General features: G+C 28.6%; 1 protein-coding gene and 1 long non-coding RNA gene across 2 annotated transcripts; both read left to right on the top strand.

The window, feature by feature from the left end:
• On the top strand, nt 3,449-9,990 carry LOC105179108 (laccase-14-like). Its single transcript, XM_020691829.1, has 6 exons — nt 3,449-3,619; nt 4,867-5,018; nt 6,136-6,380; nt 7,021-7,149; nt 8,098-9,036; nt 9,724-9,990. Exons 1-6 carry the CDS (start codon nt 3,503-3,505, stop codon nt 9,852-9,854), a joined length of 1,713 nt encoding a protein of 570 aa, XP_020547488.1. The 5' UTR covers nt 3,449-3,502; the 3' UTR covers nt 9,855-9,990.
• LOC110011568 lies at nt 20,352-21,342 on the top strand. The gene is made up of 3 exons (XR_002286580.1): nt 20,352-20,605; nt 20,693-20,793; nt 20,916-21,342. It is a non-coding gene; the product is annotated as an uncharacterized LOC110011568 (long non-coding RNA).

Below are 27,542 nucleotides of genomic sequence, written 5' to 3'. Positions count from 1 at the left end.
AGCCGCTCCTCCCGGTTGTCAAGTCTTTCTTCTTCTTGTTTTTTTTTCTCCCCCTTCGCGCACCCCGCTCTTCTAGTTCGTACTGGTTCATGGCTAACAAGTTAAGTTACTGTTCTAATCTCCTTCTACCTTCTTCTCTGAAATACGCCTAAAAGCCTTCGTGGTTCTCTGCTAAAGCCTTTGTGGCATTTTCCTAAGTGGATACTGGTGGAGCCTTTGTGGCTTTGGGTGATTTGTGCAACCGTGTAGAGGTTGTGGCCTTTGGCCTCAGTAGGCCTTGGGTCTTTCGGCTCCTGAGCCTTCATATTGTTCTATGTCCATTGTCTCTCTTATTTTACTATTTTCGGGTTTGTTTATTGTATTTGTATTTCTTCTTCTTAGGATGATTGTAATTTATTATAGAAAGGCCTATGATTATTTTTAATCATTTTTGTATTGTAATTGCTGGAGACCGAACCATTCCTCACAATACAAAAGTTGGGTTGAAACATTTAGGGATATAGTAAACTTTTGTCGTCAAGTAAGAATGTATGAGAGCTATATTTGGTAAAATTTTTAAAAAAAGATCTTATAACGGCTAAAAATAAGATGTTATAATTTTATATACTCTTTAAGAAAAAATAAGGAATCGTCAGCTTGTTCTAATATCTTAACAAATTTCTTCAAATCAATTACGAATTTATTATTGTCTAGTAGTTAAGGTTGAGGTTCCATAAATATTGAACACATTTGAGGTCATTGATTTGAGCTCACCTGATGTGTGGGTATAATGGGCATTTGTCTGAAAATTTTTTCATTCTTAGTCCTATAAATTAGGCTCGTTTCCAATTTATTCTTATTTGTTACGATTTTCTCACATTGTATCCCATAAATTAAAAGTTTTCTCATGTACAGTCCTAGAGTGACACTTTCGTCTGATAATTAATGGAAAAGTCATGAAGCAGTTAGTCCAAGATGTATTTGAACTAACAGCCTCGTGACTTATCCGTTAATTACTGGACGAAAAAGTCACGTAAAGACTAAACCTGATATATGTAATGTGAGGAAATAATTATAACTGAGACTAAATTGAAAATTTCCCTAATATATGGGTTAAAAAAAGTAATTTTTTTTTATATTTATTTCACTTAATGAGTTTTTATTATAATATTATTTATTAATTAGTTTAATGTATTTCTCAATTTTATTAATATTGATGTATTTATATAATCATCATTTCTATTAAAAGCAAGGAAAGGAAAAAAAAAAAAAATAGATATATGGGAGGATTCTTTAAATTATTGCTGTCCCTTTTATTTCTGTACATTTATTTAACGCTAATGACTTTTCTGCACGACCAAAAGAGTATCAATTTCGTGTACGTAGTCTTTTTGAAACGTTAAATCAGTTTGAAAAACATGAAGAGCCGAAGAAAATTCTAGAAGAAATATAAGAAATTCAGAAAAATAATAATATTAATATATATTATTAAATTACCACGTATTATATATATTAAACAAATAATATCAAGTTTTATTTATAATAATAATTTTAAAATATGTTAATAAAATAGTATATAAGTTCAAATATTAAAGATTAGTTCCGTATATAAGAATTATTTATAAATTTTCTACTATCAGCAATTAACAGTAGATATTGTCAAAATGACTCTGTTATGGTACTCAATATTTATTACTTTGTGGAAAAATTGTATCTATAATTTAGGCAGTACAATTTTATTCCATTAATTATGAAATTATCTTTAATAATTCCATAAGTTAAAAAATATATATTTAGTCATTTTTATGAGATTCTGTTAATATTCTGAATTATACTAACAAAATATGACAAAAAACACTAAAAATTAGTTTGTTTTTTTTTAATTATGGTGCCATTAATGATCATATTTCATAATTAATAGAACGAAAAGTGGCATTCCAATAAATACTGTCATTAATTAGCAACCACACAATTTTCTTGTAAAATAGCTAGCAATGAATTAAGTAAGAATATTATTTACTTGGTATTTAGCTCGTCATTTTAATATCAATTTTTCTTTTTGTTGTTGATGTTGCTAAAAATTTTACTAATGAAAATAATAAAATTTTGGGGGAACTTTAATTTTTTATTTTTTCTTTGGTCAAGGTAGCTACAAAGTTTTGTAACATTAAAATTCTTTTTCTAATTATATCGAGAAAATATTTTGTTTTTAATGTTAATTTTTAAATCACTTGAAATTAGAATTTTTATCCTTTGCTAAATTCATTGTTAATTATCATTATAGAGATGAACTTGAGTGGTTTGATATTTCCCCTTGGATCAGGATCCAAAAGGGAACCTAGCCCAAAGAATGGATCCAACAATTATGATCGTCATTTTTGCCTTAAAAAAAGGATGTTAGCAACTAATGCAAATTGATATAAATAAGAGCAAAATATCAACAGATAATATTTGCAGTGCGCCCACAAAGAAAAAATAATTATTATAGTGGAATACAAACTAATATAACCACGATAATAGATTAATAGGAACAATGAAAAAAAACAGATATGATAAATAATTTCAGCTCAAGAAGCCAGATCCGATGGAAAGCCCACAGCCACAAAGGCTGGCAACCTACCACCGGTTGCTCAAACCTACCAAGTGACGACAGCCACCGAGACTAAACCACGCCACCAAGGCACCATCGAGCTACTCAAGTTTACCTATCTGTTTTATTTTTTCTTCACTTCTTTTTTTTCTTCCTGAAAGTAGTGAATAAATAGGGAGAAACCATTGATGATGGCGCATAAAATCGAGAAAGAGGGAAGAATACGAGGAGGGTTGATAAATTCAGCCAAGGAAAAAGAATAAGAATGCGAAGGGTTTCAGTCATCTAAAAATGGGAATAGGGTCAAATAATGGGTGGATGAGGTCGGTGGGTTGGGCCAGGTCTTCTAGGTGATGGGTTGGAGCTGTGGGCTTACGCCTACCGAATTTGGTCCTGGGTTAATTTTCCAACAATGACCACGACTTAGCAATCGTGGTAAATCAATACTATTAACTATGATTAATTAACTTTTATCATGATTTTGAGCTATAACAAAAATATTTGTCATGATTTTAGCGATGACTAATGTTTTTATCTTAAATGTAGAAACAAAGACTAATGACCGTTATAGAGCGGTGGCTAATTTATATACACTATATATTTTTTTTTTTTATCATAGTAATTAACTATAATAAAAAAATTATATTGTTTTTAGTATGTTAAGGAAATAGTGTAGCAGCCAGCCAATCCCTCCACCAGATAGGATGGTCAAAATTCAAACATATATTATTGATCGGAAAAGGAAAGCAGTAAAACATAAAAATATTGAAGAAGTGCACCTTTTTTCTTATTTGGTTGTCCAAAATCAGTGGTTTGTTTTGCTTTCTCCACTGACCCTAATTATATATATATGTACTACTACTATAAATATATGTTGGAGCAAATTAAAGTATATGCAACGACCATAACTATTTTTGCAATTTATAGATATTAATGGGGTCGTATGCAATTATGAAGGTTTTGATGATGTTTGAATGCTTGATAGGTTTTCTTCTCTTTGGGTTCGTTTCAGTTCCGGTTCATGCAAAGATCCATACACACAAATTTGTTGTAAGTACCATTTTAACTTTGAGAGATAATTACATTTGTAACTTTGTTCTATAGGTTGTTTATATAAATTATATCTCTATTTCTTGTGTGATTATTGAAATTATTTCTTATGGTTAAAAAGTAAGGATAATTTGTATAATGATATTGACATTTTTTTGGGCCTGTATGGAATTTTTTTAAAAGTAATGATATTTTGTGGAAATGATGTTGACATTTTTTGTGGATGTATGTATAATTTTTTAAAAGGTGGGAGTGATTTGTGTAAATAGACCATAAGTCAGGATGTATAAATGTAATTATCTTTAACATTAACTATAGCACTATGTTTTCAATGCAAACACTCGACTTTGAATGATGTTTTATTTTGGGAGAAAATGTATTTTTCATTTTTTAACTTAAACTCTGTACACTTTTAGTCCAATTATTTATGAATTTTTCAAAAATAGTCTTATAACTTTAAAATATTCTTACTTTCAATCCTCCTACCAACTTCCGTTAACTTAACGAAAAACACCATGTTGTGGCCGTTACCTGCGATTTGAGAGGATAACGACCATGCGAATTGTACTGTTATTTTTTTCTTCAATTTTCTAATGAAAGTTTGCAAAAGGACTAGAAATGAAACTCTTTTACAAGTTTCGAGACTATTTTTTAGAATCCTATAAGCACTGGGACTGAAGACGTAATGGGTATAAGATATAAAACGAAAAATACGATTTATTCTTCAATTTGTATTCAATTTATGTATAAAAATTAGTATTATTTATATATTTAAAGAGAATGAATTGTATATGTAAATTTGAATAAGAAATAAAATACTAAAAGTTTAAACTATTATATCTTATAGTTGTTTTAGTTTATTCGAATATTTTTTGTCATATGATATTTTCACTTGGTATATATATTAAATAATCCATGGAGAAATCAAATTACGGAACTAGAGAGAAAAGAATATCCATAAAAATAAAAATAAAAAAAACTAGAAAAAATAGTGGGAGAATAGGAAGTTAGATAAATAAATAAAAAAATAAATTAAATATTAAAAAACATACAAAATATTAGATAAAAATATGTCAGACACCAGAAAAACGATCTCCCATAAAATAAGGTATGTATAGATAGTAGTATTTCATATTTTTATATTATGAATCATGTAAATTTTTTTCTCTATTTAAGAAATTTAAAATTTAAATGTAATAATTGATATAAAAAAAATAATTAAAATAAAAACTTTTGGTTTCTTGCAGGTGGTGGACACTCCATACACAAGGCTGTGCAGTAGTAAGAGCATATTGACAGTAAATGGACAATTTCCAGGACCAACTATATGTGTCACTCAAGGAGACACCATTTTCATAGATGTCATTAACAGAGCCAGAGAAAACATAACTATTCATTGGTATTTCTACATTAATTTCCTAGAAAAATTACAATTTCTTTTCATATATTTATAAGGGTTGATAATTTTAGTTCTTCTGACATGCATTCCTGTAATTTTAAAAAAACTTAGCACATTAAAGACAAAACCACAATTTGGACGAAATGACGTGAACATGTCCACAATGTTTGGTTTTGTGTTTTGCACACCTTCACTAGATGTGCAAATTTAATTTTAAAAAAACTTAGCACATTAAAGACAAAACCACAATTTGGACGAAATGACGTGAACATGTCCACAATGTTTGGTTTTGTGTTTTGGCCCATTTTAGAGATGGGCCAAAACACAAAACCTTGTTTGTTTTTGTGTTTTGCACACCTTCACTAGATGTGCAATTGTAATTTAATTTTTTTTTATTATTTTTTATTCTTCTCTTAACATAAATATATATATTATATTTCACTAACAAACAAAATACTATATATACACACTATATATTACTAAATATATATATTAAAAGACGTGATTTGACAATGAACAGTAACTCCTGTCTCCCAAATCCCAACATCAAACATACACCACTTATTTTATATTATTTTATATTATATCAAAACACAAATCCAAACATACCATCTATTTCAAAACACATACTTACTTATCTCTATTTTTCTCTCTCTATCTCCAAAACACCAAAACAAAAATATCCAAAACATTAATCCAAACATAGTGTCAGTCAGATCTGCAGTTTTCGATAGCTTTTGTTCTTGATGTGACAATTTTTTTTTTGGGTTTAATTATCAAATTTGTCCTCATAATTTCTTATGAACTCAACCAAAATTTTCTTACATACAAATTTTGCCATCATTCATAGGGCGAATTGTTCATTTTGGTTTTGCTACTATAATAGGTGGCAATTTTAGTTCTATTTAAATTTTATTTGATGGTAAAAATCCCACCATCTAAGCATTAAGAACCAAATCCTTTGAAAAATCGGGATCATCAGGCGAGGCGCACAAGTCAAATTTCGGTCATATTTATAATTTTTGACAAATTTTGTCCTTAATATGTAACGGGATTAATTTTAATCATGTGTATTCTATGTGACAATCATTGTTAAAGAAAAACAAAATAATTGCAGGCACGGAGTGAAACAACCAAGATATCCGTGGTCGGACGGTCCCGAATGGATAACTCAGTGCCCGATTCAGCCCGGATCGAGGTTTAACCAAAAAGTCGTGCTTTCAAATGAGATCGGAACTTTGTGGTGGCACGCGCATAGTGACTGGTCTAGAGCCACCGTGCATGGTGCAATCGTTGTCTACCCTAAGAAGAAAAACGACTATCCTTTCCTTAAACCTCACGCGGAAATCCCAATTATATTAGGTATAAGATATTGTATTGGATTCAATAATTATTAATTGCGTCTAATTTATCTTTTGTGATATGTTAAATGAACAAATACTTCCCTATGAAAAAAGAATTAGAAAATTACCTTCCTATGTTTCAAAAAATAAAGTGAATTACCCCTATTTATGGTTTAGATAGGACAGTAATTTATTTGTTTTTCCAAAATAAAGGGGGTTATTTGTTATTTTAAATTTTACAGGAATTTTTTTGGCTCATTTCTCAAATCACAAGGGGTAAATTGCATTCTTTCCATTATTAATTATATTGACCTTGATTAAAAATAAAATTTTATTAATTAATTATGGCTGCACAATAACTATGAGTTGTCAACGTTCATGCAAGCCGATACTAAAATATTACGTATAGCTAAAATCATGTCAGAATGTTGGTTAATCGCGATTAAATTAAATCTAGATTTTTGTATAATTTTATTTGATCATGGTAGATAATATTGAGTCGTCACGATTTTAAATTATAGTTATTTATAATGTATTCAAGAATCTAATAATTAGAATACCGGATAATACTTTATTTATATGTAGAATATTTAATGATAAAAAGTGAAATATTAATATAACAATTAGGGTTTTTTTTTTGGTATAATTTGTTTGTACAGGGGAGTGGTGGAAGAGTGATATACAGGCAGTGCTAAATGAATTTTTGCAGAATGGAGGTGACCCAAATGTTTCTGATGCTTACCTTATAAATGGTCAGCCTGGTGATCTGTATCCATGCTCAGCACAAGGTTTCATCCTTCCCTATATTCCCATACATTTACTTTCATTAAGTCTTTCCGGCTATTAAGTCGAGAGGTTATGAGTTTGAGTCCCACAAATATAGGTATTTAGTCTTTTTTTTTAATAGTAGTATATTGTTTCTTTGTTTATTTTGAATTTGTTGATTGATTTAAAAATATTGATGTATTATGTACTGAATATTGTAATAATGGTATATTGGTTGATTTAGAACTCTCGATGCATTTAAAATAAAAAAGGATTTCTAAGATTATTTTCGAAAAGAAAATAAAAAAAAAAAAGGAAAGAAAGTTGATTAACTCTTTTTATGTGAAGGCACATATTGGAGAGGAAGGAAAAGGGCATTTTCCTTTGTCTTTTAATTATAATATGACTGCAACGAAAAATTATAATTTTAATTTCATAATTATAGAGATGATAATTTTAATCATATTGAATTTAAATTGGCATCAAATTATATAAATTTTAATAAATTGGTATATTAAGGACAAAATTCATCAAAAATTAAAATTTTAATTTGGTTGGAATTTGGGCCATATTGTATTTTTCAGTAGATTTTTTCTGAATCACTTTTTTAAGTTGCAGGACTCAATTGCTTTTTCAATAAAGCTAAAATTGCCAAATTTCTATAATAATTGGACTAAAATTGTAATTTTTCTTGACTTAACCACCCTAAGGTCGTGGTGTAACACATCAGAGACAATTGCAATTTGCAAATATAGTCGGATTTTGGATATGCACCTCACGTGAGCTCCAAATTCCGATTAGATTGTAATTTCTGACAAATTTTGTGCTTGATATTCTATGTACTTAAAGAATTCAAAATTTAGATGTAATTATCCATATAGAAAAAAGAAAGAAGAGGTATTATTGACCTTTCTCATTATAGATTCTACACATAAATTCTAATTTTTTATATTTCCCCACAAACAATGCAGATACATTCAAAATGACCGTAGACTATGGCAAGACTTACCTACTCAGAATGGTGAATGCAGCCATGAATACCATTTTGTTCTTCAGAATTGCAAACCATAGCATCACTGTCGTCGGTACCGACGGCGCCTACACCAAACCTTTGAAGACCGACTACATTACTATCTCTCCCGGACAAACCATCGACTTCTTGTTCGAAGCCAATCAGCCCCCAAGTCACTATTACATGGCCGCGGCCGCTTATGCTAGTGCAGGACCCTATGACAACACAACCACCACCGCTATAGTTCAATATAGCGGAAACTACACACCTCCGTCGTCCCCGTTGCTCCCTTCTCTCCCTGAGTTCAACGACACACTCGCGTCGACCAATTTCACCACACAACTCAGAAGCTTATCAAACAAAGATTACCCGATAGATGTCCCATTGAACGTGACCAACAAGTTTTTCTTCACCATTTCACTCAATTTAAGCCCGTGCGTTAATAATTCATGTGCCGGACCCTTTAATGAGCGATTCTTAGGCAGTTTGAACAACGTGTCATTTGATTTCCCAAGGATCGACATTCTTCAAGCTTATTATGAGCGGATTAAAGGGGTTTATGGGACGGATTTTCCCAGTAATCCGCCTCTGAAGTTCAATTACACAGCAAGTATAATTCCCAGGGATCTCTGGGTCCCCGTGAACGGCACCGAAGTGAAGGTGCTTGAATATAATTCCACGGTGGAGCTTGTTTTCCAAGGTACTAATATTGTTGCAGGGATCGATCATCCGATGCACTTACATGGGTATAGTTTTTATGTCGTCGGCTCCGGATTTGGAAACTTCGACAGAGATAGGGATCCTTTGAGTTATAACCTTGTCGACCCTCCATTGCAAAACACAATCGCAGTTCCTAGAAATGGCTGGACAGCGATTAGATTCAAGGCCAGTAATCCAGGTACGTCTAATTTTATTTAGACTCTGTATGGCGAAACTTCTCCGAAATATCTTATAAGCTCCTATTTAAAAGTCAAACTTTTTAAAGTTTTTGAATAAATAAGATGCTAGAGCTTATAGGATGAATATCCCCTTGTGATATTGAAAATGAGCATAGCTACCCTATGAAAAAACATATAGCAATTTACCCTCCTATACTTTTTAAAATGAAGCAATTTACTTCCCTGTATGTACCTCCTTATATAGTGAGGTAAATTGCTTTATTTTTAAAAAATATAGGGAGATAAATTGTTGTGTTTTAAAAATACAAGGAGGTAAATTTTTTTTTTATTAGGGGGTAATTTGCTCATTTGGCATATCACAAGAGGTTACTTGCATTTTTCCCAAAACTATAAAATGTTAGAGTGTTTGACATAATAAGATTTACGGTAAATATGATCGAAAAAACTATCAAACAATTAGAATTTAAAATTACATAAAAAGATAATTTTGCATTGGGGGAGGAGGGTAAATACATAAAAAGCTTTTTTTTGTAAATTCATCAAAAAATTATACGTGACTTGCATATGACCTAATTAAAATGAGGATCCCACGGAAAATGTGGTATATATATTCTCACTATTTATAGTAAATAATAATTGCATAATTAATTACAAGCTGATTTTAACTAATAATGTATATATTACAGGAGTTTGGTTGTTGCACTGCCATTTAGCCCGTCACTATAGCTGGGGAATGCTGATGGCGTTCATCGTTAAAGATGGCAACACCCCTAATGCTAAAATGCTGCCTCCACCTCCAGACCTGCCCCCCTGCTAAACGTCGTCGTCGTTTTTTCACTTGTTATTTGTTAGATGTTAATTGTTCTTCTCAGGGGCAATGTAATAGACAGTTTGTTGGTGTTTGAAATTTATATTATTGCATTCCAATAAATTAATGAATTATTTTAGCTATATATTGCAAAAGTCTAAATTTTAATTGTTCCTATAAAGATTTTTAGGGTGAATAGCAATTTACCTTCTTGTGATATTATAAATGAGCACATTACCCACTTATGAAAAAACAAATATAGCAATTTACCCTTCTATATTTTTAAAATGAAGTAATTTACCTCCTTATACGGGGAGGTAAATTGCTTAATTTTAAAAAAATCATAGTGAGGTAAATTGTTGTATTTTAAAAAATATAGGAGGTCAATCGCTATTTATTTTTTCATAAGAGGGTAATTTGCTCATTTGCAATATCATAAGGGGGTTGCTTGCATCTTACTCCCATCTGCAGAGGTTGTATGTTTCAAGAGCAATTGCGGAACATATGATTGTGGCATGCCACACATCAAATGGAGGATGGTTCCATGTGCCATCCTTCTAATGCAGAGAGGCTTGAAAGTAATTTGATCGAGCGTATCCCGATTTTGCAGCAAAATCGTGTAATGTTCGGCTGGGGCACGCCAGCAGATTTTACTTATTCATGTTGGTCCGTAACAAATATTTTGTGACGCTCAAAAAAGCCGCAGTAGGCTATCTGTTACAAACACCGTTACAATTAGTCAAAAGCTATTATAAAATATTAATTTGGTTGTCACAAAAGCAATTACTATAAAATAATTTTTTTACAATGTTTGAGAACCAAAACTGAATAAGTGATTAGGTATAGGGACCAAAAATCATAATTATCCCGAATGTCATCATTATTAAACAAAATTTGCATTGAATTTGAATATAATCATGCAACTTTCTTGTCTACTTTCAATTTGGTTGAATCTCTGTCTCTTTAGTTCTTGAAAACTCGTGTTGTGTACATATAATTGATAGGGTGTTGTGCTGGCTTGTGCTCGTTCATGGCTGGATTAAGACTAAATTCCAAATAAGAGAATATAATCCAACCCACATTTGTGCTAAACTATATAAGGTGAAAAGTTGCACATCATCATGGTTGTCAAAGCTATTGAGCATAGTTTTCTATTCCAAGCTAACAACCAACTCTATGTTCTAAACTTAGATCGAAGATGGATGATAAAAGGACCGTACCAGTATGGTACTCGAGAGCCTAAATGTTCACGCGAACATTCACTTAGTTTCAAGTGCTATGAACTGTAGCTAGACGGTCATCCATGGTGTGGAAATTTTTCGATTAATGATTAATTAAAAATAATTAATTTAATAATTATTATGTTAGGCACAAACTAAAGTCTAGTTGAAGGTGAACAAAAAAAGTCACACTCAAATTATTATGGAATTGCTGGAATTAATTTATACTTAATTCTAGAAGAAACGAATTAATTAGTTGGATTAAATTGATAGAATGAGAATATAAATGATTAGATCATTTATTGAAAAATCAATTTGATGATAGCTCAAGAATTAAGTAATTGAATTAAATTTGGTCTTAACATCTTTAAATTAATTAAATTATTTTATTAAATTTAACTTAATTAATTGATTGGATCAATTAATAGCTTTTGGGCTTAGACTTATTTAATTGGATTAAATGAATCTTTAAACTTAATCGGGTTAAATTAATTATATACTCAATACTCTTTGGTTGGGCTTTATTTAATTCATAACTTGAAGTCTAAGCCCATTTGAAGGAGGTTGGAGCAACTCTTCCTCCACATGTTGGCATTGTTGACCATGATGAATATAACAGAGAGATTTTTCTCATCATGCTTGGAGGTTAAAAGCATGTGTGTGTATATGCTGCTTTGGAGGCAAACTTTATAGTTTGAATTTTGAATTCAATTTCAGGTATTATACAAAACTACACATAACTCATGAAATTTGCTCTTTCTCTCTCTCTCTCTCTCTCTCTCTCTTCTCAAAATATTTTCCTTTTAATTCTTTATTGAATTTGATTCAAGTTTAGAACATTAATAATCCGAAACCACTAAACAATAATATTTGTTTGTAATTGTTTTCTTCTAGGTCTTTTTCTATGTAACAATAGATTAGAACTTTGATTGCTTTTTGTCGTGTGGACAACTTAGAGGAATTTTACATTAAATTCTCAAATGAACGGAATGGGAGAACGTAAAGGAAACAACGCACGTGGCTGTTCGACTTAAGAAACGAAAAGATAGGGTTTCATTTTAAATTTATGTACTTTTCATTTTCATCCTCTAGCCACATGTTGAGCATGTTTATTTTATGGTTATGCTTGTTGACAAGCACCAAACATTCGAGAATTTCAAAGAGAACACCCCTTTGAAATTGATTATTAAATTTTTTAATTTTCACGCTTTTGAATTTTGGATTTCTATCAATTAATTATCTTTATATTTTAAATTTTGATTGATTAATTTATTTTATTGAATATGAACTTGGATCCCATATATGCATGTCTGGACACCGAGGCAAGGCTGAAAAATAAATTAAATTAATTATTCGATATTCGATTGAAACCGACAAACAAAAGTTCGTTCAAACTCAATTTCTTAAACTAATTAACAAATCAAACTTAAACAAAAATATTTCATTCGATTAACTTTCAAACTCGATTCCATTAATGCAAAAATAATAAAATACACTTAAAAATATCAATTAACTCACATTTGATCCAATTAAATCTTATTTAAGTTCGATTAAACAAATACTCAAATCAAATTCAAATATAATTTTTAAAATTCGATAATAATGGAAAAACATTTCAAACAATGATACACTCTAATCATTTACGTCGTGGACGGAGGTATTAACCAGTTCAAAAAATATTTGATGAAAGGCTGCCTGTGGATGGAATTGATGACAGTGTTCTGTAAAGTGGGTGTATGTGCACGTCTAATTTTGGGTTAGGCATGCAAGATTAGTCTTCATCAATTAGGACATGTTTTGGTTCGGTAAGAAAGCAGAGGCAAGTTGGCTTTTCGTGACAACCACAATTTATTTGACTATCCATATATATGATTTGATCCGTTGGTTATAAGTCAACTGATTCTTTTTTATTGAAAAAATATATATTTTTTGTCCGATAAATTAGATCATATTCATTTCTATTCCAATTATTTATATGGTTATATTTAATTCGAAATAATATTTTTATCCCTGAAGATATCATCAACAATAGACTCTAATTGCCTCTGAGGATCGCGGGTCTGCCAAGAGATAATCCTCCACCGAATCCGGGAATCCTCTAACCGTTGTAAGATGACCCTTCACCAAATCTGTAAAGAATTCACCCTTATCTAACCATCTTGAGATAATACTTACCAAATCTGTAGGGGATTCAATTTTACCCAATCAGCCAAACGGTGCTTATAATTGAGAGCCCCCGACCGAAGAAGTCAAGTTTTACCATAATACTGCAACTTTTGGTGAAATAATTTTATTTTCTCACTTAGAGTTTTATTATAATTCCATTTATTTACTTTTTACACAATAAACGAGTAATTCCATTTCAATTTCACTCATATATACTCTAGCATTTTATTTCATTGCGTTGTACTTTAATTGGACCGAAACAATAATTTTTGCTCGCATCATAGTTGTTGTACGATGTTAAATTAAGAAATATATTGGTAATTTTTCAGACAATGAAAGGGTGTTCGAAATTATAATAAATTTTTAAAAAATTCATCGTAATTTACCCAAAAAATAATCTCATATCATTGAAAAATTCTCACTTTCAGTCATCGTATGATCAACTTATACTAGAAAATTGAGAGAAAAAATTATGTTAAATCACGGGATTGTTTCCTCTTTTATTCTAGAATCTTTACGTCCTCATTAATTATGACATCAATTATCTTTTTATTATGTTCACATTCAAATATTTGGTAAGATTAAAATCGAGCTATCAAATTTTACCAATAAATAGAGCTAGTTCACTACAAGAAAATTTACTATTATTTACATTTTAATAAGTATGGTCTAATAATAAAGATAAATGATTATTATCAATTATGGTTAAATAAGAATTACATAAATAGATAAAAATTTAAATTACTTATCATGAAAAAATATTTTTTATGACTCTTAGTAATATCAAAATATGTTAGTCATATTTGAGAAAATTTTAGCCAACAAATGCTGCATGACTGTGGTCAATAATTATTTATTTTTAACTATATATAATAATTAGTTGTGGTCAAATATAATTATATCTTTGGTAGTGGTTCTAAGTCACTGATGTTGAGATGATCACCAAAAGAGATAACTAACTCGAAATAAAAGAATTAAACCATATTAGTACCATTGTGGTAAATATGGTCTTGTAACTTTTATTATTATTTTTTTTAATAATTTTGGTCCTTTAGTCGTTAAGTTTGCAAATATTATTGAAAAAAAGTATGTTCTCCACACGTGCGTTCTTTTTTTTTTTTTTTTTTCAATTTGGAATTTTTGTTTCTATTGATAAATTTCAGCCAGCATGGAAGCAAATTTTTTTAATTCTGTATTTTTTGCATTTCCACACTTTAGTCCTTTACCTTTTTAGGATAGCAAATAAATTTTATAACTTTTAAATTTTCACGATTTTGATTCATTATATTAACGGATGGGAACCAAAGTCCCAAATTTAAAAAGTACATGCGAGGCACATGTTTTCTTTCTGCAACATTTGTAAACTCCAGCTATTAAAGGATTAAAATTATAAAAAACTAAAAAAATTGCAGAACCTATATACTATCCTAAAAAAATAAAGAACTAAAATATCAAAATGCAAAAGTGTTTCGGACAAAAAGTGTACTTAATCTTTTTTCCTTTTTTGGGAAAGTGCTAAGGTTCTTAGGTACTTTTGCACTTTTTGGAACCGCATAGTAATATCTGAAGACGTTTGAGGTTATGGGTTCGATCCCCATTTTATGTATGGGATGTTTTTATTGAATAATAGGTGTATTATTTCTACTAAATAGTAGGTAGTGATTCTATCATAATAGTGGGCGTTTGTTAGATTTAATGCATTTGATAGTATTGATCAGAGTATAATCATTGTAATAGTTAGTTAGATATTGATATCCGACAGGAATGATTGTAATCAATTTATTTCAACGAATAATATTTTATAGCTCTTATTTAAAAAAAGAAAAAAAAGAACTCGACCGAGATAATTGTAATTTTTTTTTAGTATGAATGTATTTGAAATTAAATGAAATTTTAAGTTATATTTGTGTAATTTACTATAAAAAAAACACTATTTATATAGAAAAGACAAAGATTCTATTTCAATTTGATGGACAATCTCATAGAGCAGATTGGAAGTAAGACGGCATACTATAAATTAATGTACTCTATATTCCCACGACATCTTAATAATTATGTCTGAAATTGACCCTGGAATTATTGGTCACATATGTACAACACCAATTTATAGTTGTCGGGGAGGTCTAATCTGATATGTGAAATGTATGTCAGCAAAATATTTTTGTGCTGTGTTTGGATCAAGGAATTTAAATTTTAAAATTTTAAAATTATTGAAATAAATTTATTAAACTTGTTTCGATAGTTTTATGCTGTAAAATTTTAAATTGTTGAGTTTTTATTTTGAACTATATTTTGTGGCATAGTGAAGAATTTTAAATTAAAAGAATAGCGTTATTTGAAATTTTTATTTCAAATCCTTCTTTTAAATCCAAACACAGTTTTAGAGCATGTTTGAAGTGATGCATTAGATTTGTGGTAAGGGTTTGGATAAAGTATTACAAATAACTCTGTATTAAAAGAATGTGAAATTGATCAATATTCAACAAAATATAGTGCAAATTTAATGGTGAAGGTTCCGAAATTCTTTGAACTTATTCTAAAAATAAGCTTTTAAAGTATTTGGATAAAATAAGATATTAAAACTTATAAGATATGAAAACATCTTATAAGATGTTAAAGTGTTTAGCATAATAAGGTCTTTAAGTGGTAAAATAACTAAAATGATACCATTAGGATTAAATAAGTTGTTATTTCTTGACGTATTTTGTTTTAAAGAATTTAAAACGTTTTTATAAATAGTACACATTAGTTTAATTCTAAATAAAAATTTAATAGATAATTATTTTATAGTAAAAAAATAATGAATTATTACCTAAATTTTTGAATAAAAATAATATATACGTATATTCATGGTAGTCGAATATTAATATAAATATATAAATGATGTTTTTTTTGTTAATTCAATGATTATTCTCTAGTCGTATAATTTATAATGTCTGAAATTTATATTTTTCAGTAAATATAATATCAATACCAATCTTATTTTTATTTAACAATAATAATTTATTATTGAACAATAAAGTATTTTCTCTTTTTCAAATGTTGAAAAAATTAAATAACATAAGAAGTACTTTAAATCCTAGAGAGAATGTGTGTGTGTGTGTGTGAGAGAGAGAGAGAGAAAGAGAGAGAGAGAGAGTATGCGAGTGTGTGTGAGTGTATGAGCGAGGATATTTTTATCTTATGACATATTAATTTTATATAGTTTATAAGATGTTATAAAAAAAGTTAGAAAAATTAACTTTTTTAAAAAAAAAATCTAAAATTCAAAACATCTTATTTTGAAATTTTATAAGTCCTTTAACAAAAAATGAGTAAAACAAATATATGAATTTATAAGCTTTGGAACATCATATAAAATACATTGAAAAGCTTATAAGCTTAAACAAACACCCTGTAAATCCATAAATCTAAATGTACCATTAGGATGTTTGGCTAATGTTATTTATAAGTACCTATAAGATGTATTTTTTTTATAATAAAATATATATAATGTTAGTAACAAAATATGAGATGACAATTTTAAAATTATCACTAAAAATATATATGAATCGACAATAATATTGATCTTGTCATATTATAATTGGGTTACATGCAATTTACTCCTTGTGATATATCAAATGAACAAATAAACCCCTCTAAAAAAAATTAATAAATTACCTCCTTATATTATGAAAAATGAAGCAAATTAGTCTCTTAGATAGAAGGACAATTTTGCTATTTTATTTGTCACAGGTAATTTTTTTTATTATTTTTCATAACACAATGGGTAAATTGTATTTTTTCCCAATATAACTATTAGACACTGAAAATAATTAATAGAAATCTATAACAATAATATTAGTGATTGATCGCCTTTAGTAACAACTTTATGTTATATTTTATTTTTTTGTCGCTAATCTTCTCTCTTTTGCTTTGTTATGATTTTTTTTTTAGTGTAATGCAATGTTACGTGGTATTTAAAAAGAACTATTAAAGCATTTATTTAAAATAAAATTATGAAATTTTATAATATGGAACAAAATGCATAAAATTCCCCTGTATTTTAAAAAGTCTGCAAAATAAACTCTCTTATTATGGGAATAGGCTAAAAGCCCCCCTATATTTTGTAAAACTCAGCTCAATCGCCCCCTCTCAGTTAAATCCAACTAATGGTGTTAATTTTTTAAAAAAGAATACCGTTATACCCTTACTTATTATATATTATTTCTTATATTAGTGACCGTTGGATCTTATTTGATCAAATACTAATCGTTAGATCTAATTAATTAATCTCAACCGTTAGATTTAAAAAAAATAAAACGTCTAAATTCAACAAATTATTTAACTTATATTATACATAAATAATTTAAAATTTTAAAAATATATTATTATTATATATTTTAAAAAAACTAACTACCCACCCTACCCCCGCAGCCCCCCCAACCCCAAACCCCCACACCCCCGGCTCCCCCCATTCTCATCGCCGGCGGCTAATATTTATTAAAATCATTGTATCTTCGTAAATTGGCCAATCTCTTTAGAATCGTCTTGAAGAGATGAATCTGATGGTGGTGGTTTGAGACCGAGATTTGACCGGACGGAGACGAATCGATGGCAAACATATTCGGAGGTCGTGACTTGAGCCCATTCTATGATTGACGAAAACTCAAATTGAAGGTACAAAAATATTCGTCTTGAAGAGAGGATTTGGATGGTACCATTTGCTATCGAAAATTCGTCTAAACGGCGAGTTTCCGGCAAAAAAGTGGTGAAAATCGTCGTTTTTCCTTTTATTTTTTAATTTTTTAATTAATTTTAATTAATTTAATTAAAATATATTTTTAGTTAATTAAGAATATTTTAAATAATTATAATAATTAAATATTTTGGCTAATTAATAATAATTATTGTAATTAAATATATATTTTAATTAATTAAAAATAATAGTTAGATTTAATAATTAACAATTATAAAATTATTTGAATTTAAGTATAATTTAATTTAATATTTTAATTTAAATTTAATATGGCAAAATTTAATTTATTTTTTAAGGTAAAAAATGACAAAAAGAAAAATTGACGAGATCATCGCTGCGGTAGTTGTTGAAACCAACCTGGTGGAGAACATAGAAGACTGGATACTAGACACTGGCGCATCCAGGCATTTCTGCTTCAACAAAGCCCTATTTCATGAACTTCGTGATGCAACAGAAGACGAGTGTTAATTCATTGGGAACTCTACAACCGTTGAAGTCTTGGGCAAAGGAAAGATCTTCCTTAAACTTACTTATGACAAAATACTTGTTTTGAATGACGTATTATATGTGCCTTCTTTACGTAGAAATCTAGTTTCTGGTAGTTTATTGAATAAAACTGGCTTGAAAACTGTGTTAGAATCAGATAAGGTTATAATCATTACAAATAATGACTTTGTAGGAGATGGATACTTATCTGATGGTTCATTTGTCCTGAACACTATTCCCACTACTATTAATAAAATTTCTTCCAGTTCTACTTATTTAATGGAATCCATTGATATTTGGCAAGTTAGATTAGGACATGTGAACTATTCCTATATTAAAAAGGTTGAAAACTATGAATCTTATAAATATTTATGACACAAATGGATGCTCTAAATGTTGAGTCTGTGTGGAGGCAAAATACGTAAACAAACCTTTTAAACCTATCACATCTAGAAGTACTGAATTACTAGATTAATTCACTCAGATTTAGCTGATTTTAAAAACACATTAAGTAAGGGTGATAAAAAATATTATATTTCCTTGACTGATGATTTTTCTAGATATACTACGATTTATCTATTAAAATAAAAAGATGAGGCTGCTGAAATGCTTTTGAAATTTAAGGCTAAAGTTGAAAATCAATTACATAAGAAGATGAAAAGACTTAGATTTGATAGAGGTGGAGAATATAACACTAAATTTTTGAAAGAATTTTGTGAGATTAATGGAATAATCCATGAGATGTCTGTACCTTATACACCTCAACAAAATTGTATAACCGAACAAAAAAAAAGAACTTTGAAAGAAATGATGAACGTTATGCATTTAAACTCAGTTATGCCTGATAATATGTGGGGGGAAGGAGTTTTATCTACATGCTATATTCTTAATAGAGTCTCACATAAAAAATTGAATAAAACCCCTTATGAATTATGGAAAGGGTTTGCTCCTAATTTTAAACTTTTTAAAGTGTGGGGTTGTCTAGCTAAACTAGCATATCCAGAATTTAAGAAACAAACTTAGGACCTAGAACCTTAGGCTGTGTGTTTATTGGATACGCCCAAAACAATGCTGCATATAGATTCATGTGTTTAAATAATAACTCTCTATGTGAATCAAGAGATGCTGAATTTTTTGAACTTATTTTTCCATTGATTAAATCTATTAGAACGGACAAAGCCTATTCAAGCAATAAACCTTTGTTAACTTCCTCTAATTCTGTTCAGAATGAATCGAGAAGAAGTAAAACACAGAACATAGTTTTGGACCAGATTTTCTAATTGGTTTCCTAACGGACCAAGAAAAGTTAAATGAAGACTTTGTTTCGATGTTTCTAATTGAAGATAATCCTAAAACATATACGAAAGCAATAACCTCCACATACTCTAGTTTCTGGAAGGAAGCCATTACAAATGAACAACATTCTATAATGTTAAATCATACTTGGAATTTAGTGGATTTGACTATAGGAAGTAAGCCTATAAAATGCAAATGGGTTTTCAAGAAGAAAATAAAACAAGATGGGTCAATAGGGTCAATAGACTATAGGAACTCAAGAGACGCGTAAGTTCATCACCCTTGACAAGGCCGTGTAAGTTTTTCAATCTTCTTTATTTTTCTCCTAATAAACTGATAACAATATTTTTTGTATACGAATACTGATAACAATATTCCCAACGATAGGTATGATCGGAGTTTTCATTCTTGCAGCTCAATGATTTCGGGCCACTTCACGCAGCCATGGAACTGCTACAAACCAATCCCCGAATCCTAGAAGGATTTTTGGTTTGATGAGTTGAAGGTACGTATCTTTTACATTTCTTTGTACTAAAATTTGATATTATATTTATTTATTGTACTGATAATCCAATTGTTACTTGTCTTGCAGCGTGTATATTGGTAGGATTGCTCAGACAAACAGATGCAGAATATCTTCAGCCGCTACGCAACCTCCTTGACTCAATAAAACATTCTCAAAAGCCAGGGTGGCGGGTAAACAACCCAATTGGTTGGGGAACGACATTTGGCATGAGCTCCAGGCGTATTTGGACACTGAGTCGGACAAGAATAAGGCTAATTGGTTGGCCAACCTTACATTAGCAAGCATCGTCTGTAGGTCTTCCTCAGTCGGCATGCATAAAAGGAAACTCGTAAGTAAATTTTAAACTTTATATTTTTAATTGTTATTATATTACAAATTCATAAATTTTTTACTTATTGAAATATCTGTGTAGCAGGCTTGACTCGGTCGTTCGCCTAACTGGATGAAGGTATTCACCGACTGCTGAAAAAGAAGGCAGATGGCACCTGGAGCGGGAAACGGGCTGAGGAAGTTGTGGTAAGTTTTTGAACATTTTTTTTATAAATCAATTTTTTTTATTTAATAATAAATTTTTATTATTTATTTACTAATAAATTTTATTATTTATTGACAAATAAATTTTATTTAATTATTTTCAGGAAACTTATCAAAAGCTGCTCGAAGTGCCTGTCTCTTAGCCCACGCCGGGAAGTAGGCCTCATCAGATGGTACTGTCTCAGTTGTTCAAGACAACCAGTTGTGGGCAGAGGCTTCCGACGGGAGAAAGCGGGGCCGAGTCTTCGACATAGGGTCTGATGCTAGAGAAGCCCGACCATCTTTGTCTACTGTTGCTCCTTTGCCGACCGAACCAAGTTTGATAAAATAATATCGATTTTGAATGCATTGTGCATCAAGATGGGGATGCTATAGATATTCCCAGAGGTGCAATCAACCACTGATGCCCCAATTGAGGGAGCAGCACAGCCGGCAACTGAGAATGCTGCTGACCTTGAGCTTTCATACGAGCAAGAAGCATTAGATTAGAATGTTGCTGACCTTGAGCTTTCAAACGACAATATTTACTTTTTTTATTAAGTATACTTTTATTGGGTAAAATATGGTTCCCAAAAATTTATTTTCATAAAATATTAAAAAAGTTTATGAAAATTATACAAAACATAATATATATTTGGGATGAATTTTGGGATGGAAATTGCCCAAAATATTTGGGATGAATTTTGTGACGACGGTTATCCCAAATTACGTCAGAAAACTTTGGGACAGAACTGCGATCTATTCGATCCCGAATTCTGACCCAAATTGATTGCAATTTTCAAAATAATTGTGGGACGATTTTTGAAAATATTTTGGACGACAAGATATACATAACAATTTTTTCGGCTAATTTATCAACAAACTTTCCGACGACAATAAAAAATCACTAGAAAGAGATCATTGGAATTTTTTATTTTTTGTCCCAACATCCCTCCCAAATCCTGTCTCAAATAAAACGCTAATTTTTTGTTCTATGGATGAATTTTCAAACGACAATAACGAACAGTCGTAAAACCATCACAAATATTCCAATGAATATTCATTCTGTCGGAAATGGTGTTGGAAACATTTTTCGAAGAGCTTCTTCCACACAGTCTGCTATTTGTCCGAAAACTATTGAAAATTTCATTGAAACCCTTATTAGCCACAAAATATTATCGAAAACCGTCCCTAAAAACTTTTTTTTTTTTTTAGTGAATTATGGATGGATGCCTTGTTTGACATAGGCTTCACACGTAATTATTGCTTGTTCACCTCTTTTTTTAATTAATTCAAGTTTGTCGTGCTGATATTTTGCGCTTTTCTTTTTGTTTTTTTTTTTATTTTTTCCTTCTGGGTAAAATACTAAAGATTGTGACATTACAAGATAAGAACCTATATATATATGGCTATCATTAATTGCTTGCACTTATGCTCTATATTTATCACCTTTCGTCTTAAAAAAATATAACGAGTTTCCAACTTATTTAATTATCATAGAATTTCTTAATAATTACTTGAGCAAGATCCCAATTTGAATGAGATTTGTCTGAACAATTTCTTTTATAAATTAGAGGAACATTTATATTTATATCTTCTGATTTAGGTCTATCTACATAAATTATTATTATTTTTTTATAATTACAAAAATCATCCCTGATAATAAAAAATAAGGGTAGTTTGTGTTATTATTTTGGTGTTTCTAAGGGTGTTTGTATAATTTTTCAAAATATAAGGATCAATTGTTTGAATGATGTTAATATTTTTTTGTAGGTGTATGTAATTTTTTAAAAGGCGAAAGTGATTTATATAAATAAGTTATAAGTCTGGAGCTGGAAATGTAATTATTCCTAGATAATAAAATTATGTTCTAAGTTTAGACATGCCCACTAACTTTTTTTTTTTTTTTTCTGAAAAATTTATTTCTAAGCCGGAATTTAGTTGTTTCTGTCATTTTAATTTTTATATTTTTTATGATTGTTTATATAGTTTGTAGGGTTAAATATAGTTATCACCTCTAATGTATCCAAATACAATTAATCATCAAAATGGCTGATAAACTAATAAAGTTATACAGTTAATATATATTTATATTATATATTTACATACATATGGTAATTATATAGATATGGTAATTATATGTATGTATAAATTTATTTTTTATTTGGTTTTGACAAATAAATAAATGAGCCCAAAATACTTTAGGATGACAAAAATAAAATGAGCTCAACCAACAAGTGAAACTTAAATTAGACAAAGCTTCGATAAAGGATGATTTTGACATTTTAGAAATCTCAATTTTTTTTAAAATCAATTTTGTAAGGGTAAAATGGACTTTTCAAATTCAATTTAAAGGTCAGGGGAGTTTTTAAAGGTTTTAATACTTTAAGAGATAATTGATGTGGGTTTTATTTAATATGATATATATAACTTTATGTTATATTTTAATATATTTGTATTATGTTAATATTTTGTAAATTGACAAGTAATTCACTTACGATTTTTTATTATTTATAAATTTATGTCAAAATTTAGTAATTTCTATTAATTAATCTAAAAATCATCACAATAATAATAACGACAACAACAACAACAATAATAATAATAATGATGATGATGATGATGGTTGAACAATTCTAATTATTATTTTATTATATATAATGAGATTAAAAAGTTTAATCAATAATTACGATATCTTAAAATTCGGGCTCCTGATTCATACGAAATTTAAATATATACAAGACTGTGTTCATTAGATCATATCAGACGGTATGATTTAAAATGACATGGCCTGATTCAACGATACACTGTCTTGACTGATTACTCTTATGTTTCGAGTACGATATCTCGTCATTCGTATATCCAATAAGTCTAATACTTTACCAAATATATTTTTTTGTAAGTTTTATCATATCTAACGATCTGATCTGAATTTTGATGGCCCGATTAACCCATGTTGTTCAACAATGTAAAATGATAGTTATATCAATGTTGTACTAACATTTATAAATATATAAATTTTGCAGATTGTGAACATATATTAATTTCAACTATATCTTTGTAAAAATTTTATGATTCGATCTCATGATTTAAAAAAAAATAAAAATAAAATAATAATAATAGTAACAAAGCTCGAGCTCGATTCATTGCCATGCCTAATATTAATTATCTCCTAAATTAAGTATTAAAACCTTAAAAAACAAATCTTGACGTTTAATTGTTAAATTTGAAAAGTTGATTTTACCTTACAAAAATTACTTTTTAAAAAAGAAATTAAAGGAACTTTTAAAATATCAAAATCACCCGTTGTGGAAGGTGTTTTTTAATTTTAGTTTCACTTATTGATCATGCTCTTTTTATTTTTATAATCCTAAAGTATTTAGAGTTCATTTTATTTTAGTTTCACTTGTTTATCAATTTAAATTGAAATAACATACATGCATATATTTATATAATTACTTAAAAATGTAATAATTTTAATTATAAAAAATATTATAATTTACTAAGTTGTTGATTAAATTTATTTTTGTATAAATAAAAATACATAATTTATTATTATCCAAAATAAAATGTATGATATTGATTAATAATTATAATATATGGTCAATTTAGATTATAAAACTGATCAAATATTAAATATAAAATATTCAAAAATAAAAATATATAAAAAAAAAAATATATATTCACCAGCTCGTGAGCAACTAAACTGAGCTCGAGTTATTTTAAAATAGTTCTATTGGGTCTGGGAATTAATAAGTTATGAAAGTTCGGTTTTCAACCAAAAGAAACCCAAAAAAAAAAGGAATGTTGAAAAGATCCAGTTGTTTTTATTATTGTATTCAAATTGTAATTTGGGATATATAAAATAGGCTGCTACAAGTTTTGACTTTTCAATCATAGTAATGATTACTATCCCTTTAAAAATCAAATTAGATTTAGCTAGCTGGCATGATGGAGAAATACTTTTTTAATTCTCTCAAAAACATTTGATATTGGTAATTGATGTGTATTGTATTAATTATTAATAATTGAAATTTATAATATAATTTATTAAAAAATATATTTTTTTATTATAATTATTTTTTATGATAAAAAAATTATGATAAATGTAAATTAATTACAGTTTTGCAATGGTAATTTGCCGTTGTTTTATAAGTAAGGCCAAAATACTAGTTACAGCTAAAATCATGACAATTATCACTAGAAGAATTATAGCATTTAACCATGAAAAATAACAGATAGTCGTAACAAATAATTAATAACCACAACCACGCAACAGAACTTTTTCGTAGTTTTGCAAGGGAGGCTAAAACTTTAGCTGTGGCAAATAATTTTTTCATGATGAAAAAGCTAATTTTTTACATCGATTATATTTAATCGTAGTTAATTATAGTAATTTACCATAGTTTTTAGCAATTCATTAATATTGTAGCCAATAGTATTTTTTTTTCTAGTGTATCTTGACCAGAACAAAAAAAAATCATGGCAAATATTGTAATCATGGTAAATATTTAAATTTTTGCATTGATTTTGTTTTATCATGGCTTCTAGTATTGATTTTTACCACTTTATTAAGTTGTGCTCATTTATAATGCAACAAAAAATTAATTTTTTATAGTGATTATTACTAATTTACTAAATAAAACTTTTATTAAATTTCTATTAAGGATAATTACACTCCCTTTTCCTGAAATTTGATGTAATTACATAATACAGACTTTCTATGTTTGAAAATTGTTCATTTCTGTTTAACATATAGATCACTCGTTAGTCAAAATTAACTTAATTTGCTGATTAGCAGAAAAAAATTAAACAAAAAATTCATATTTACCTTTGATTGACTTATTACTAACATAATGCAGATAAAATAAATTTTTCTGATCAAAATACCCTTTTTAGGGCTAAGATATGTCTCCTCACATGCATTATTATGTGAAAATATATATAAGGGTAGCTTGGTCAAAAAAGATTTATTTAAGTCAATTGGGGGTAAATAAAGATTTTCAGTTAACTTTTCTATTAATAGCAACTAATTCAGTAAATATTAATTAATGAAGAATTATATTTATTAGACAAAAATAAAACGTCAGATGTATTAACTATAATTTTTTAAATTACAAAAAATAAATGTATAATAATATCAAATTTCAAGAAGATAATGTAATTATCCCTTTCTATTATACAAAATCGGAGATCGAACGTCATTTGAAACATTCAAAACTTTGACTTTTCAAGAAAAAGGAAAAACCAATTATATATGACATATATATCTCTTACATGTTGGCAGTGTGCAATAGATATTGATGCTTTAATTAAGCAATAATTACATTGTAATTAATGAAGATTTATCATTACATCAAACCAAATTCTTGACAACGATATCATAAGTCAATACATTAAAAAAAACTAATAATCACATCCAATCAAAGCTTAACAATATCGAACAATTCTCACGTGGAGAGAAAAATATATACACGCAAATCCTAAGAGCACAAGCAACCAATTATTTTACTAAATGTTTGAGTATATATCTTAATTAAATATATAATTAACCTAGTATTAGTTTACATTAAATATATTTCAATTCCTATTTTATTTTTTTTAGTGAATCGGTTATAATTACATCATGAATTTCAATCATTAATAATTAATATGCGTTGATTATCACTATAAGAAATATAATATTAGTGACAAAATATTAAATGCTAATTTTTAAGTTATCACTAGATATATATATATATATTAAGTGACAATAATTTTTATGTTGTCACTTTATAATTATTAGTGATAATATTTTGTATAAAGTTGTCACTAAATACAATTAATTGTATATCTATAGTGACCGCTTAGTAACTTGTGACAAGGTCATCACAATAGATGAGTCACTAAAGTATTTAGTGACAACTTTTAATACATTTTTTTTTATCACTAATTCTTACTACCAAAACTTTTTGAAAAATAATAGTAATTATTAGGGATAATTACACTTCCCTCCTCTGAGGTTTGGTTTAATTACACGTAGACCTCCTGTCGTTTGAAAAAATTACATCTAACACCCCTGAGATTTATTTTCGTCTAACAAATAAATCCCTATGTTAGTAAAAATTCACCAAATTTGATGATATTAATAAAAAATTAGAAAAAATATCTATATTTACCCCCGATTGACTTATTACTGACTTTTTAAAGGTCAAATAAATTTTTTTTATGATCAAATTATCCTCATACGATTTTTATGCGTTAATGCATGTGAGGCGATATACCTTCACCGTTATAAGGATAGTTTAGTTTGAAAAAAATTATTTGACCTGCAATAAGTCAATCAAAGGTAAATACCAATTTTCATTCAATTTTTTTTTTTATTAATATCAGCAAATTTAGTGATTTTTGACTAACGAGGGACTTATTTATTATATGAAAGCAAACCTCATGGGTGCTAGATATAATTTTTCAAACCACACCAAACCTCATGAGAGGAGAATGTAATTATCCCTAATTATTAAAATCATAAAATTCATTACTGTGACAAAATAAATATTTTTTTCACTAAAACATATATAATTAATAACAATATTACATTTATCACCTGTTCTTTTGTCACCAATCTTTTTTTTTTTTATATATATAGCGTATTAATATCAAATATATATTACTAACAAAAAGAATTGCATTTTTGTCATGTACTTTAGGACCTGTACACATTTCGTCCCATTGGTTATGGTCAGATTCTTAGGGTGGGTCTGTGTCTTAGC

This window comes from Sesamum indicum, linkage group LG2 (assembly GCF_000512975.1).
Source record: "Sesamum indicum cultivar Zhongzhi No. 13 linkage group LG2, S_indicum_v1.0, whole genome shotgun sequence".
NCBI classification, from domain to species: Eukaryota; Viridiplantae; Streptophyta; class Magnoliopsida; order Lamiales; family Pedaliaceae; genus Sesamum; species Sesamum indicum.
This window is presented reverse-complemented; position numbering and strand designations above follow the sequence as displayed.